The sequence below is a fragment of the Leptonotus elevatus genome, chromosome 14 (assembly GCF_054856555.1).
Source record: "Leptonotus elevatus isolate MCC_2025b chromosome 14, RoL_Lele_1.0, whole genome shotgun sequence".
Lineage (NCBI taxonomy): Eukaryota > Metazoa > Chordata > Actinopteri > Syngnathiformes > Syngnathidae > Leptonotus > Leptonotus elevatus.
The window spans coordinates 9,298,654-9,315,340 of NC_141252.1; the positions used below are offsets into that span (position 1 = coordinate 9,298,654).

The following is a 16,687-nucleotide window of genomic DNA, read 5'->3' on the forward strand; positions in this document are numbered from 1 at the left end:
TATATTACATATAAAAAAAAAAAAGTGCATAGACCGTGAATTGTTTGTAGATGAGGTCTGGAATGTGAGATGTTTGTTTATTTTGACATAATGTTTTTGAGTGACTTGAAGGCCTGAGATCACATGGTTTCAATTTGCCTTCAGGGGGCACATTGCCAACTAACGACTTCCAGGAAATCATTTTAGCTCCATCTATTCTACTGTGGATATGAGTTCTAGTCATGGTTTTTACTCTTAAAAAAAAAAAACTAATTCATGCAGCATCCTTTCCGATTACAACTTGTTACCTTTCTAAGCATCTAAAATATTAAGTTGTCCTAACGTAATTTTTTTAATGATGGCTTTGAAGGACACATACCGGCGGCGCCAGATGCAGAGGACCATCACCAGGCAGATGTCTTTCGACTTGACAAAGCTGCTGGTGACTGAGGATTGGTTCAGTGACATCAGCCCGCAGACCATGAGGAGGCTGCTCAATATTGTTTCTATCACTGGTAAACCTACACACTCCTCAATTCATCTGCTTTTGTGATGACATCTGCTTCATAATCACAGACTCACATGTTAACAAGAATTATTATTTAAAATGTTTGTTGTGGATTTTACAGTGCGATTAGGGATTTACAGGCCATGTATGTCCTTTTGTTGACAGGTCGCCTGTTGCGAGCCAATCAGATCATCTTCAACTGGGATCGTCTGGCGTCGTGGATCAATCTGACAGAGGAGTGGCCTTACAGGACGTCATGGATCATCCTCTTTTTAGAAGAAAGTGATGGCGTGTCTGATCAGGTTTCTCTCAAGACCATCTATGAGAGGTAAGAAATCCCATTTTTAATGTACAACCTATTGTTTTTTTATACACCGTTGTGCATAAATTCAAACAGTGTATTTTGAGTAATTTTGCCTCCCAGAATGTTGTTGTGCTGGCTTTGCTCAGTTAAAGCCTGAATAATCTAGACACTAATACAATTATTTATGAAAACATGTGCACTGTAAATTGCATCAAATATTTAAGAACATTGCAAAAACAATAGATGCATGATAATTTGCAATGAAGTGTAAACCTGATAACCTTCATTTCTAAAATGAACAGAATGACAAAGCATAATTTTGTCAAAAGTTATTTAGGTAAGGAAAGGCAGCTTAATAAAGCACATTTCTTACAGAAGACAACTCAACACCCAAAAGAGATCAATTTCATATTAATCTGTGTCGTACATAATAAAAGATTTTTTTTTTTCCAGTGAGGAGAGTAACTGACATTTGCGTCATTTTAAAAGATCAAAATTGCCATATGGTGCACATCGGACAGCCATAGTATTATAATTTTTTGACGCTTGGTAATTGATACTGTTCTTGAAGAAACACCACATCACTGCTGCTCTTCTCAGTGCTTTGTCTTAGCAAGCTTCAGCAAATAACTTGCTGGCGGCTAAGCACATTACATCACTATAACAATTATCCAGCCATCAGGGTGGTATATAAATTAAAGGTATTTATTTATTTTCCTTTTATTTTCCTGTCATAAATCATTTTGACCAGCAGGTGGCAGTAGATGATTTTCATTTTCAGCCGCCTTCAAATGGTAATTAGTGCCACAGCTCTGTGCTCCTCATTTTGTATTTTTTTCCATTATGCATGCATCAAATTATGACTCTATTAAAGGATGCAAGCTAGATTAATGACTTGACATGGTTTTCTTAGAAGCGGTCAAATTAGTCTCCGATGTCTTTGTTGGAGCAGCTAAGGGACAGAGTTTTGTGCACACCACAGCGGTGACATGACATCTCATGTGCATGTGCGGCCACAGATGCTCTTAGGCGGAGGGCCGTCGCAGGCTGAGTCGCTGGGGTTTGGGCGCTGTTGTGCATCAGTCGCTGGCCTTTAAAGGTTGCACTCTGTCACAATACACTAGCGCCTACAACTCCTGCGGCAAGGAAGTGTCACACGCACTTACTGTCAGCCGGTCAGCCAGCTAGCTTCAACAGACAGAAAAGCACCACCTCATTAGAACAGCATTTTTGCTTTTTCAGTCGTACCTTTTGACTAATGGGAGGATGACAGATTATGATGTATTCAATCTGATCACTTTTGAATATGATGGTGTCTGCGCCATGTACCGCGCGATGTTATAGAAAGTAAACATGACATGCTTGTGAGAAAACCAACAAAAAGCTGCAATTTAAGCGTGGGCGTGAACTCAAATTTGCTCATTAGGCCTAATGTTGCCATCTTCCTGTTCCTGACCAGCAGCGCTGTCTGTCTTCATCTTCCTCCTCACTGGGTGTCTTTCCAAATGGCCGCTCTGTCTCGCTGTGGCCGTCGGACAAATGACGTTAATGATGATGACATCTTAAACAGGCCTCGCCTTGGGGCCTTATCTTGTGCACAAATCTTCCATTGATAAGACTCAGGTCTTTGGTGTCTTCGGATTCCTTTGTGTGCGTCCAAGGCAATAGTGGACAGAATTCTCAAAAACCTTGCAATCTTGATTTTGTACGTTGTGTACATCCACTTAAATTCAGATTCAGTGCGACACAATCGCAATTCTTAGACCGTCACATTGCAATCGAACGAATTAACTTCATTTTGATATAACATTGATTAAAATGTTACTTTATGCACCTTGCACATTTGACTTTTTAGAGCACCGAGCGAGTTCTTACACAGCAATACTGCACTTCCCCTGAGCGTTAATAAGTGAATATATTAGTGGTGAAGTGAATGTGGGGGTGAGTCAGCCCTTATAGGTCAGCTGTCGCCCTGCATCTCAATCACAAGGCAGCCGGCTCTTCCTCTCTTCTCCTCGTTATAAGCTTCTGAGCAGAACATCAGCGTTTTGTAAATCATAGAATGGAGGATTTATGCCTAATGACTCCCAGAAGTCATTTTAGAATGCTGCTTTAGAGAGTGGAAAAAAAACAAAAAAGGGCGACACTGTTTAATCCTTGTCAGGTGAGCTTTTTATCCGGGTTAACCCATGCATGACTAAGTTGCAGGCAAATATTTTAAATACAGGTCTACACAGTGATGACAGACACTCTTTGTGGAAAAGGATGGATTAAAATGATGGATAATATCAACAGGAATGAAGAACATACCAGAAAAAATCTCGGAGCTAAGGAAGTGCAGTAGAGCCTCCAAAGCAGAACACAATCCATTCCATGACGCCAGCGGCCTTTTAAGTTTTTCTCATTTCAAAACCATTTTCCTCATGGGAAATAATATCATGTAAAGTTGTTCCAGGCTCAAACTGTCACCATCATTAAAACCTGTAGTCATGTACAAGCAGTATTTTAGTCATTATAAGCAACAACAAAAAACTACCGTAAAATAAACATTCTCACCCTTTGAAGGTGTGGGAACTCAATTTTTGTAATCTTGCCGGAGAGTGATTTAAAGTTGTATACAATAAAATCTGGGGGATTTATATCTTGGTTATTTCTTCCGGATGCTTGTTTTTACAAAAATTGCATTTCTCCCCCTCAGATTTCAGCATTTGTCAAAAGATTTTGGATCATATTGGATATTCATATTGGATCACATTGCTTGCACTTTTATCCACAACTGAGATATTGTAATCATCTTTACTTTCTTAGGTTGGGTCCCGGTCAGTATCATCTAGGTTTTCCTAAAAGAAAAGAAAAAAATAGTGTAGTGCAAAAATTGAGTTGGCCCACTGTCTTAGATGCTCACTGTATTTAAGTCTCTTAAAATTTGCTGAAACCTCAAATGTCATCATCACACATGGTGTCTGTTTAACTTTCAAATTTTGTATGAATATTCTGCCCAAAAACTTGGGTTGCAAATCATTCTGTTTTTGGAGTGTTCGTTGTTGGCGGTTCCTCTGCACAAGAGCTGTGAAATGTCTTTTAAGGACGCAAAGAGAATGTTGAGCGCTAATTACCGTAGCGGGCGTTGACCAGTACAGCCTCTAATCTGATGGAGAATGTGAAATCGGTTTATAACCTCAGCAATTTACATCATTAATGGTCGAATGAGGAGGGGGGGGGCTGACCAAATTGGTGCAAGATAATCTCAGCCACAAATTATGTACAGTACGCAGCAAAGATGTTTTGACTCAAAGCATTTAAACCAACCCTGATTAAAAAAAAAGTTTGCGTGACAAGTTCTGTAAGGGAAATAAACAAATTAAAGTCAGAGCTGTGCACGAGCGTTGCGGTCCGCCCGGCACACCGCTGCTGCCGATTCAACATGAAATGAAGCAAGTCGTGTTTTGGACCGGCTTATTACCATTTCTGTTTGTATTGCTGTTTTGTCTGTTCACACACTAATTGAATTTGAGCTCACAGCCTCGTGACTATCATATTCAGTGCTCTAGCATGCCTTCATCCTTTGCATCCTCTCAGGGGTCCGTTTTTTTCCCAGGTTTGCCTGCCATTAGAGCCTTAATGACAACAAGCTAACTAGCTTCTCTCCTGCTTCATGGTGATTGCGCAAATGCAGCCTACCACTTCTAAATACCATTAATACGCCTTTCCTGTTGATTTCCTTGATGTAGTTTCGAGTCATTACATTACATTTAGCAATTTAGACCTTATGTAGATTAACTTCTGGATTTTCCCCAAGACTCACAACGATTATGTTTTAATTGATTGCATTCCTTCTTCTGTGAACAGCACAATTTTGTTCCTAAATTATATTTGCAGTGTTTTGGCTTTTGGGAATTCCAAAATAAAACCAATGTTTACTATTATTTGCTGTTATTTAGGCTCCCTCCATTGGTTGTTAGTTGGATGATGCACTTTTTTTATAAACTGGTATGTTGCAGGCTACTGTTGCCATGCTGAACAGCAACAACTCTCTTCCAAAAACCTGCTTCTTATTTTTAGTCTTAATTCAAGTAAATAGAAAGAAATATATGGGGATTAATAGGAACAAAGTAGGTATGGGATTGACTTGATTGACTATGGACAAAAAATATTGTTCAGTTACTTAATGATTTTAAAAAGATTTTTAATGCAATGGGAGAATCTGGAAGTATGATGCAGATTCATTCACATTCAGATGAGAAAACTTTATCCTCGCACGGCAATTAATAAAACTAAGGAAATGATTGGTTTGTGGTTAGCATGACTGGGTGTTATACCCATCACTAGTACATTTCGACAGAGGAGAGAGGCAGATGGTGGTTTAAATAAATAATTATGCTAAATTCAGTTTTTGTTTCTACACATTCACATGGCACACTACTTAATGCTGAGTTATTGAGTCTTTATTGTTTTCAATATTCAAATTTTAGAATTTGATTAAAGTGTCCGACCTTGACTTTTTTCAAAATTCCTCAGCTAAATGTACCATGAAAAATTTCCAGAAAGTTTATGCAAATTTCCGTGGCATTTTTAAGTTCCACTGGTGCACGACGGCCAGTGCAATATTAGTTTGCATGCTTCTCTCAGAGTTCAGAGGTTTATGGTTCGAATCTAGGCTCAGGCGTTCATGTGTGGATAGAAAATAGATGAATAGAACATGACAGCAGTGAATGGTTAAAAATTAGATTCCGCACCCTTTTAAACTGACATGCAATTTCAAAATCAGATCCATTAGATAGTAATGTGATCATCAAACACACTGTCTGTCCGACAGACGATCTGACTCGTAGCTACAGCCATCCACTTTTCTATTCCTCTGGGCTGATGGCCTGCCAACACCTGTCAATCAAATGAGAAACTGGTCATGCCCTTGGAGCTAACCAAACCAAAAACTGTCCTCAAGGATCGCCCCCCCCCCCCTCCCCCCACACACACTACATTAATAAGTTTAATTTCTTATGCGATGTTGAGCAAGTGTTATTTCATTTGCCTGTTGTCACAAAATTGGCTGGACACGATGACGGCAACAGCCAAGAAGTGAGTGAGACGCTTTTGCGAACACAGGGGAGCAAACAGTAACAGACCGTCATGCAAATTAAATTGACGGGCATGGTCACCCCTGTACCTCCCAGCACATGCTCAGGCTCGATTACTTACTTTGCAAGCTGTACCCTCAAATGTTTAATTTTCACTTTTGAGAAAGTTTCAATGAGGGCGGGTTCTGTTCAGTCCCCACAGCGAGTTTATTCTTGGACGCCCAAATCCTGTTTTCAGCTGTAAAAAGTGCCATTGGTCCACTGAGCAGGTTCCTGCTCTGCTCTGACATCTGGTGCCCTGTGTGTGCCAGGATGCCCCCGCTGTACGTAGAAGTGGGTTTCTGGCGCCGCACCTGAAACTTCTGATCATTACACAAACCCACATACACACAACCAAAAAGGATGCCGCACACTTGACCGCATGTTCGCACCAGAGTTGTAGTAAAAGTGCAAACGTGCACGCGATCGTCGCCAATGCAATTGAACATATGTCCTCATCAAGTCACACCTAAAACTGGTGCTCGTAGTTCCTGCCACAAAGACGCGCTCGCTCTCTCACTAGTACAAGAGCATATGCCACCCTCAATTCCTCAGAGAATCCGTGTAATTAATCAGACCCTGAGATACCGGCTGCGTTCAACAAACAAGCACATTCACACAGTGCAGGAAGCGGAACTCTGCAAACAAAACTGCTGTCAGGTAAGGTTAGGGACAAGAGCGGAGTGCCCGAATTAAACCGGCGTTGCCAGCTAAATTATTAAAGACTGTGGTAGTAGTCGTCTTACGGCCTGCCATCTCCCACTTGTCTCACTTAGATCCTGATTTACTAACGACCTAAATAGTGGGTGCTAAATAGCATGTTCGCTCAACACATTCTTTAATAACCCAAATAGTGTATACCGTAAGTGGTTGAAATCACTGTATTTTATATAAGGGGGTTTGTGCTTTAGGTAGCTCTGATAGTTTTCAACATGGAATATTTGAGAGAGCACCAGAAGCACAAAATTAAGTTTGAAGTGATGGAGTTGGATGTTTTAGGCAAGAATTGATACCAAACTGACTTGATAACACTGGCTCGTGGTTACTACCTGTTTTTAAGATTTCTAGTGACGGGCTTGGGACAGACCAATCACGCTCGTCTTTGCATCTACAAAATTGAAGCGTGAAGTATAAAGTGGACATTTGTAGTGACAGCAATAATTCTGCCATGCAGATGGCGCATTTGTGACGTCATCTTTAGTTAATGTCTCCATCAAATTACATCGAGATGTGAACATCTCATTTCCCCAAAATATTTATATTTGATCTCCTGCTTTCTCTGTCAATCTCTTCGGAGCGATGACCTAGGAAGTTACAATTACATAAGAGATGAGCCTATTGACACCATTTTTCTGGTCAGTGGTTTTAGGCAATATTACAAAGGTATTTTTTCGAGAAAATGTTGACCAAATTCCAAACTGTACAACCTCATGTAGTTTGATTGTACATATTCCACTGTATATTGATTGTGTCCTCACTTTTCTTCTCGAGACAAGCATTCTCAATGCATCAAAACATTTTTTTTTGTAATCGCATTGAGAATGAATATGTAGACGGGCAATTCAGTCTTAATTAGAGACACTCTCATTTGAAGTGCTGAAACATTAAGATGACACTCTCCATTTAGGGTTACTTTAATTATTGTAATTTGGTTGCAATTATGTGCTGGGATAAAAGTGCCGCTCCAGCGCTCTTGTGGGTGGGTTGGATGATTCCCTTTATGTGAAATCCTTTAATACGATTTTAGATATCTAGCTGTGGAGGAAAATGGTGCGACCCTTATCTGTTCATTTTTTTCAGCGTGACTGCTTTCTCAACCTTTGCCACCCTCAAAAGGTAGTTAGTTGATTCTTTGTCATGTGACCTGTTGTTCCCGGGCATTCCTTTCAGAATGTGTGCACAATTATAATTTTCTGTGTAAAGCCACCTATCTCTCTTTAGGACACCGGCTTTGCATCTATGTACTGACGGATGCTCTGACTGTCCATTCCTTAAAGATAGACCATGAAAAAAAAGCAGTATGATTAGAGTTGGTATGTAAAGTCTCCAAATCCAAACCTCCGCGTGATGCTCTTTCTTCATGTGTACAAAGATGGTGGATGCACACAAGGACATGCACATATCCTGGGTTCCACGTGCGCTTTTTGTACAGTGCCACTACTTCGCTGATGAACCCATTCGTGTATATTGTGTGTTTTGGTCGGACCTTGCATTGTCTGGATGAATGATTAAATGATGGTATGACTTAATTCCCACCAAGTTGGTAATATGTTGCTAAATAGGGCATCTACTGTACTTGTGCACTTGTGCAGGTGACACAAGTGTGTGTACGTGCGGCGGGTTAAGACTGTGCACAATTTCTATGTTGGTGTATGTGCGAATGGAAAGAACGTCAAGACGGCAAGCATTCTTTGCTACAAAATCCTTAAAGCCCCTTTCAGTTGTAAGCTGAGGTTGATGGATTAGTCTAATTGGTCTGAAACAGGAGAAATGCTTTGTTCCATTTCAGTTCAAAGTAAAGAAGAGAATAATTTCAAATAAAAGCCTTGCACACATTTCTAATGTATCTGTTCAGCCACTCCGTATGGACAAAAAGAGTCGAGTTAACATTTAAATGTTACACTGTGATGGCATAATGGTGTGGGTATGCTGCCTTGATATTGTGGTATTATTGCAGTGGGGAGCATTAGCACTGATCTCTCCCTCACTTCTTTCTCTTTGTGCTCGAACCGCTGGAAGGTGGGAGGGATGAATATAAATAGCCGCACACGGTTGCAAGAGGGTCAGCGCTGACCTTTAAGTAGATAGCAAGATTTTGCCACTGTGCTGCAGTGAGAACAAGAAGATGAAGAATATATATTTTTTTGTCATGTACAAACGTACACAAAATTTAAACCCACCACGGCGAACACACACTATTAGTGGCACACACTGGAGGAGGGGGCTGCCTGAGCACCCAGGGATATTGGTGTCTTTCTCAAGGACACCACGCTCGTGTGTCCAAGGATGGTCTTGAACCGGGGGTGGCAAGTGACAATCTTAACCACCATGGTTGGCCCAAGCTCACTTGATTATTGAAACTAATCTGTTAATTAATCATTATTTTTGTCTAGTTGAATAGGGAACACATCCCGCAGACAAACTCCAAAATCAGAGAACGCTTCAAATTATTTTTTTTGTTTTTTGGGCCAGCAATATATCCCTTTATTTTTGTCCATATCATGCACTGTATGTTGCCCCAAAAAATGTTTTTCCATTAGCAAACTGATTTTGTTTGAGGTGCTATTTGTAGTACCAAGCTTGCCCTTTTGCCGTGTCTTTAATAAACAAATAACAATAATAAATAAAATTGAGATTACATTTTTTGGCCTTATTGCTCAGCCCTACTCCACAGTCTTCACTTTGCTGCAGTGCTTCATTTTCTTGCTGCCCTCACTCTCATCTTGACTAAAGTTTGGCAAAAACACAAGTGTGACAAGTAGGACACTCCTGTATTGTTGTCATTTGTTTGTGTGTGTGTTTTTTTCCAGCTGATGCACTCAGTGTGGCGTTGTTTTCACTCTTTTTGGAATGACCGTTTTAAAGTGGAACTGACAAACTGGTAATGTGCAGTGGAAAAGCAACATAATATAATCATGTCGGCATCATGGCCTTCCAGAAATCAATGGAAGGCATCCAACGTGGACAATGTGAGGAATTATCCTTTCCGGGTTCTGTTGAAGAGACTGAGACATGCCCTTGTCTTCATATATTTGCTTTGAAAGCAGCTTTTGAACCATGGCGCTGTTCCACTGTTGACCACTGAGGATTTATCTATCAGATTTGTCCGTTCAGGCAATGTACGTCATTTAGTACTCATGATAGAATTCCCTTGCTGACTCGAGTGATCAGACCTTTTTCCACGCATTTGCTTTGCAGCATTATTCCCCTGTCCCTGCTCGTTGTGTGTCCATTACTTATTTGCACATTGACATTCTCCCATCCTTATCTCCAATACACGGCTTCCTCATTGACCCAAGGATTACCATTTCAGCTTGAGCTTAACTTTTCACAATAATGCGCCACTGTTTGGATTTTTGGTGCATAAACAGATTTATCAGGGATGTATTGTCTTTCACAGCGGAGCGCATTTGTCTTCGCTGTAGCGTACTGCACCTCTTAGCTCAGTGGACTATCAACTGGTCTGTTAGTTCAATCAAACAACCACACGCAGCCTGATGAACTCTGCAGTGAAATTAGTGCCCTCCAAATGTGCATAAATCACGAAGATGAGGTTTGCTGTTTTTGCTCTTTCTCAAGAAATTAAACCCTTGATACTCCGTGTAGAGGGTTCAGTTAAGTTTTCTTTTTTGAGGGGGTCTGGAAAAAGAGGCTCTTTTTCAGGGCTACACATGAGTTTAATCAATGATTGAGAGAACCACAGCGTCCTGAGCTCTGCTCAATGCGCGGTCGCTCACTCAGCTCTGTCTTTATCGGCCTTTTTGTGTTTCCTATTAGGTTGACTGTGTGTGGCTTGCGTGGGGATGCGCAGGTCCAGCTTAGTCTAAGAGAGCCTCATTTATCAGACTAAACCCTGTCATGAATGTATATTCAAACCAGACAAGTCGAAAGTTGGCACAGTCTTGAGCAGAACGAAAAGAAGATTGGCAGGGAGAGCAATGTGTCCGCATTACTCAAAACATTTGATTCAAATCAAGAAAATTTGCTGGATTTGTAGGAGACAACTAGCCCGGCGGCGTTTTAAGTGAAAACATATTTAGGCTCCCCCCCTTCTGACTTTGTGGTAACTGGTGATATGTAACATTATTCTTTTACGCAACACATGGCACAAATGGGTCTTCTGTTTTCCTCGAGAGGGCCTCGCTTCATCCACAAGGTTCCCGGGGCTGTTACTCTGCCCGGCAGAAGAATGCGTCGACCCCGTGCCTGGTTAACTTCTTCACCCACGCACTATTGCGTTGGTCGTGCAGCCTCTGACATTGGCGCTCTTGAGCTGCTCAAGCACAATGCACATAAGGCTTTGTCTGTTCTGTAGGCATCCCTCTCAGTCTTTGGGCCCCTTTATGGAAATGTTTGGCTGCGGGACCACCTCTTTGTGTGTGCATGTTGTCTCTAAGCACAGAGGGCAGCTGTAAAGCAAAGTCAAGTGGCACATTCATGCTTCCGGCTTCCAAAGAGAGGATGGAGAGATGAATTCTGCTCATTCCCGCCAGCATGTGGGAGGCTGAGAGGAGAAGAAAGGCTGTACTCCGCTCAGCTTTTGGACCTATTAGCATTTGGGTAAGCTCTGAAAGCTCCCAGTGGCCGAGCCACACAGAGAGCAGTCGGACCTAAGCGCCTGTACTGCTGTGGTTATAAGCTGGGTCCTGTTAATGGGGCCTTTTGTGTAGCCATGACTGTTGGGATGCCTCGTGGCCTCCATCTCACTTGTCAACTTAAAAGTATCAAACTCCATTTCCTTGGCGCTCCCAACTAGAGCACCCATCTTGTCGTTTGGCAAATCGATTGTTGATAAGAACGCCTTTGTTGCCTCGTCTGTTGGCTGCGAGGATGACTCATTGAAGTGCGTTGTGTCAGTTTCTTGATGCCAAGGCTAACAACTCAGCGTTAGTTATCTGCAAAGGATGCCATTTGATGTGGTTAAACCCCTTTGTCATTTTACTGTGAATTGGTCACCCTGTCACACCATTCCAGCACTTCCCCTTCTTTTGGCTCTATCATTTTCCTGATCAAACGTCCACTGATAGGCCCGCTCTGCTCTGTAGCAATAAACTGGCATGAGTGTTTTATACTGGCCAGTCAGCTGGGACTGTCAAAAAAGAACCTCTGACTTCCCCATTTTCTACTCTTTGCTTTCCATCTGTTTAAACGTAGTGATGAATGCCTCTTTTTTTTTCACATTCCTCACCAGCTTCGTTCTTATCTTTGGAAGAAATGTCATTTTGTACATCTCTGTTTTCAAGAAGACGGCCCATCCCAGTGAAAATATGAACCCTCGTTGATAATATCCCACTAATAAACAGCTTGATTTTCTGTGGCCGCCCTACGAAGAGAGAGAGAGAGAGTCCCTGGCTCCTGTTGGTCTGCGTCTGCGTACCGCTAATAAACATCACTAAGCCTGCTGGAAATGTGGGAAAACAGACTTCTCTCAGTCTGTACATGGGTTAGTACAGTTCATGGGAAAACGGAACCAAGTACACAATATACATGAGCTCATGTCGGCCATTGAATTCCCCGTCCTTGCAGTCCAGCTGGCTAAAGGGGACTGCAGCTTTTGATAGGAACACCTGTATGTGTCGCTAACATCGTACCGTCTTCCCGGCAAACACCAGGTGAGCAAGTTTCATCTATGTGCCAACATGCTGCTTAGGTGACCTTTTGGGTCTGGCACAAAGTTTTAATGGGAGCAACACTGAGAAGGCTTTGTCCTCTAGAGCCCAGCTGTGTGTCCTCAAGTGTTCACAGCACTTATTATATCTCTTTCTCTGCATCTGTGTTTTAGTGTGAAGAATTAAAAAGGCATGTCCTTAAGTGGGCCAACAAAGTTTGGATTGTTTGCCACGACAACACATTCAAGTGGTTCACTGTCTGTTTCACTCAAATAATGTTCCTTACTTAACTTGGAGATTCTCCTCCGCTGGTGCATCTTGCCAGACTTGCACATTTGGTTAGAGACATCCTGCAACCACAAGGTCACAGGTTTGTGCCCCGCAACAGCAGATGAGTCCATCACCAGCCATCTGTCCTGTCAAAATGTCCTTGAACAGGAAGGTGGACCCCTACCTGCCCGTTTGCAATAAACTGGCTGGATTGTAAAAAACAATGAAAAGTCCGAAGTGGCTATGAATTAACTTGTGCGCCGTCCAACCATCACTCAACTATGAGACGTTTACCGCTTTGGAATTCCTCCAGGCTGATGGAGCCATTTCCACCAGTGCGTTAACTGGATTATCATAGCTGTGAGTTTGATTACTCGCTAACAATGTGTTGTGTTGAGCCCTCGCCAGATGCTGACCTCCCCCTGACTTTGCGAGAGTGCCGCTGCATTGGTAGCGATCATTGAATAAAGTTACACATAGGACAGCCTGTGTTTACTGGCAAAACCAGATGAGACTCTGGGAAAAACCCCGTTTTTCAAGCAGCCTTCCCAACAGAGCATAACTAGCAAGCAGAAGGGTAGTTAGTGGGATACTTAACTCATTTATTCAATTTCAGCACTACGAAGATATTTTGTTGAGAATTCATTTGATAACTTTTAGTATTTTTTTATGTATAATGAATACCTTTAAAAACACGTTTTTCCACCTGCTGTCAACAGAAGACGCGTGCTCATAAAACAGGTAACGACCAATCATGGCTCACATGACCAAACACAGAAAACAGGTGAGCCCTGATTGGTCCTTCCCTGTTTCCTGAGCACCTGTGAAGTCATTTTCAGTCGACAGCAAGTGTGTTTTTAAAGGTATTCATTGCATATGAAAAAAAATAGCTGTCAAATTAATTTTAAACACAATATTAACTTTTTACTGCTGAAAATGGCTAAATGAGTCAAGCATCCCTGTAAGATACTGTAGCACTTTTGCTGTTTCACGTGATTCTTTTAACCTGAACCTGTTGAACATGAAAAGGGGTCTCATGGTGAAATTTACGGACAACAACAACATTATCGCGTCCATATAAATATGGAAAACAGTTCAAAACAGAGGATTGCGTTATCATGTATGTCATGGCCAAACAATTATGGAAGTCCAAAGCACTACTGTTGTGCTTGTCCAGCAAATTACTGTACCAGTACTGAGCACCATGTCAATTTCTAAGACTGTATATGGTTTTTGTCATTGAGGAGAAGCAGTCGGTATGCATGCATGCATGCACATGATGTTTATTTACAAGATGACTTTGCCAGCTGTTAGCCTGGCACACCCGTGTTTTGACAATCTTGTATCAATTAATGTGCTTTTTTTTTAGATGTCTGGTCATGCCCTTTGTGTAAGCTTGCAAGGATAGAATTGTACAGTATGCACCGAGTCCAACTAAGAGATGGAGGCAGAGATTAGGAAAATGTCGGTTCCCTACCAGAGTCTCCATATGGATCTGATAAGAGTGTCACGTTGTGTTGATGAACGGCTGCTGTCACAAGTCATTCTGAAGTTTATATTTTTATGTCTGACTGATCAAATTAACGAGTACTGACTTCTTCGTGTTGACTTCCATTGTAGCTTAGGCATCCGCTGCAAAATTGTATTTCCCACGACTTCTCCTCAGTATTTTTCAGATGTTGTTATCACTTGTAAACATTCCTTTAAAACAAAAAAACAAATGTCACATGAATTCCTTTCGTATGACCTTCTTCACAGAAAACTTGCCCTGTGGTATAAACAAGAACTGAACTGTGACACAGTAATGTAACCATCCCAGAACATAACTGTTTATGACGGGGGGGGCTTTTGATAACAAACATCATGTTAACTGTAGCGGTGCACCATGACGCGCTTCCGTCTGCTGCTTGCTAAATTGCTCTGATTGTCATCTTCTCAGGTTTCCTCCTCTGCTCAGAGAAGATAACGTCCCTCACTCTATCTGCCCTTGAACATCCCCCACCCTATGCTATCTTGTCTTCTCTAAATCTGGTTATCTCGCCCCTGTGATGACGATGAGGATGATGACCGTTACATACAGTATCGCTTCCATCTTAGCGTTGCTGCTTGCTATTTCCTCTTATTTTCCCACCAGACTATGGTCTGTCCCTTATATTGTATATTAGGTATTGAGACACTCTGCACCGCTTAATTCCCCACGTATTTTAAGTCTTCAACTTATCAAGACGCTTTGTCCAATTCTTCTAAAAGTTGTAAACTTTGTGGGAATAGCTTAAAAGAGACATTTTTACCATAGCGGCATACTTGAAAAACCTGACTCAAAATACAATTTGAATTACATTCATTAATTGTTTACAAATACTTTGGTCTGTATAATATCGTTTTTTAATGTCTCGCACGAGTAAATAGGAAATATTGAAACAAAAATATACTAATAATTGGTTTCTGCTTTGGTTCTGTTTTTTTCCCCCACTGAAGGCTGTCAAAGAATATTCCCACCACCAAAGATGTGGAACCGCTGCTGGAGATCGACGGCGACATCCGCAGCTTTGAGGTGTTCCTCTCCTCACGAACACCTGCCCTCACTGCCAGAGATGTGGAGATGTTTCTGCCCTGCACCGTAAACCTTGACCCCAAACTCAGAGAGATAATAGCAGGTATGAACACATTCAGTAAGTGCGTACTGTATATACATTATGGCAAGTAAGGCGAAGTGTCTTTCTTAGCCGATTTAAAACGTTTTTTTTTTTACTTTCTATATGGGCAATTTAGGATAAGCCTTTATTAGTCCTACATTAGCGCTATAGGGAATGGATGAATTGGTAGTCCTGCAATGGGGAGGTTACTGTAACTGCTTATTGACAAAAAAATTAATAGAAACCTGACTTTAATACGTTTTTTTATTATTATTAAAAACATCCTGAAAATATTTTTTTTTAAATCTGTCCTCCATTATTCGTACTAATTTATGGTAAAAAAAACTAATCTAGGGAGTTAATCCAAACATTACGCAGACCTAACATCTTTTATTCATTGCATCTGGCAAGGCATGTTGAAGGATTTGGCAACAAATATTTAACCATTTTCACTTAACTTTGGGCCAAACAAGAACCCATAAAATTACTATACATTAGTGGCAACTTGTGAATCATTTTTTCCTTCACTTTTGTCAACATTGCAATAATGACAACGATAAATTCCAAACATGCAGTGGTTATCCAACGCTAATGCCAGGTCCCTTGTTGGAGGTCCATTTGATGGAAATGCACTTGAATCATCAAAATCTCTTTTGACTGTACACGAGATTTCATTTTTCATCCAATTTGATTATGTCAGGCCAGGACATAATTGTTCGCTTGTTATCATAACATTTGAGCAATGTCGGTGCGTGAAGAAGCCGCACAATAGTACTATCTGTCTCTTGCTGTGCGACATGAAACTCCAACTTTCAAGCGATATAATACTATTACAATTGTTTGAAGATAGGTGCCTGAGTGGCGCCGCACTTTTCATGCCATGCGTCAGTGACCGTTCAGCCCATTTGAGAGTGTCAATGACGCCTAGTGTGAAGTTGCTGCATCATAGTGTGTGAGGAGACCACAGGAAAACACACACACACACACACACACATGCACAGTCTGTCCTAATGAGGCAATGCTGAGTCACGCTTTGGACCAAACTAAGGGAACTCCTAAAAATAGCCAAGGTAAAACACGTTTATTTGTGCAGGTTTTCACCTCTGCACGCTTCCTTATGATGAGGAAGGCCATCTCTCAATCTGTGTGCAGCCACTACTTGGTACCCAGTGTCCTGCGGCCAGCCAGTGGGCAGCACCGTCAATGATACCCGCCCATGGGCCTGACTCACATCATAAGGCCCCCATTGTGTTCACAGGCTGCTTTGGGTCTCACTCAGTGTGTCATTCAGCCACCACTTGTATAACCAGGAGACATTCTGGTGCCTTCTGTTTCTGGCTTCTACTTTCTTGCCAGCGACACAGAGCCACTCTGTTCCTGTTGCTGGCCTTGTTTAAGTTCGTTTTGGGAGGTTCCCCCAAATCTCTTACTCAGCGCCTACTCAGATTGATTGGGGAGAACAATTGCGGCACAGTTCTGTTGTGCCTATGAGTTCCCATGGTCTTTTGTTTTTGTTGTGAATTTATTTGCCTTTTGCCAAAATC

General features: G+C 41.6%; 1 protein-coding gene across 9 annotated transcripts in view; it reads left to right on the forward strand.

Moving 5' to 3' along the window:
* The window catches only part of kidins220a (kinase D-interacting substrate 220a), a 47,466-nt gene that overhangs the window by 16,291 nt on the left and 14,488 nt on the right, over window positions 1-16,687 (forward strand). For all 9 annotated transcript variants that reach the window (XM_086094079.1, XM_086094070.1, XM_086094074.1 and 6 more), the window contains exons 22-24: window positions 350-494; window positions 653-815; window positions 14,986-15,164. In XM_086094079.1, coding sequence (XP_085950205.1) covers window positions 350-494; window positions 653-815; window positions 14,986-15,164 — 487 coding nt within the window. The remainder of the gene's footprint in view (window positions 1-349; window positions 495-652; window positions 816-14,985; window positions 15,165-16,687) is intronic.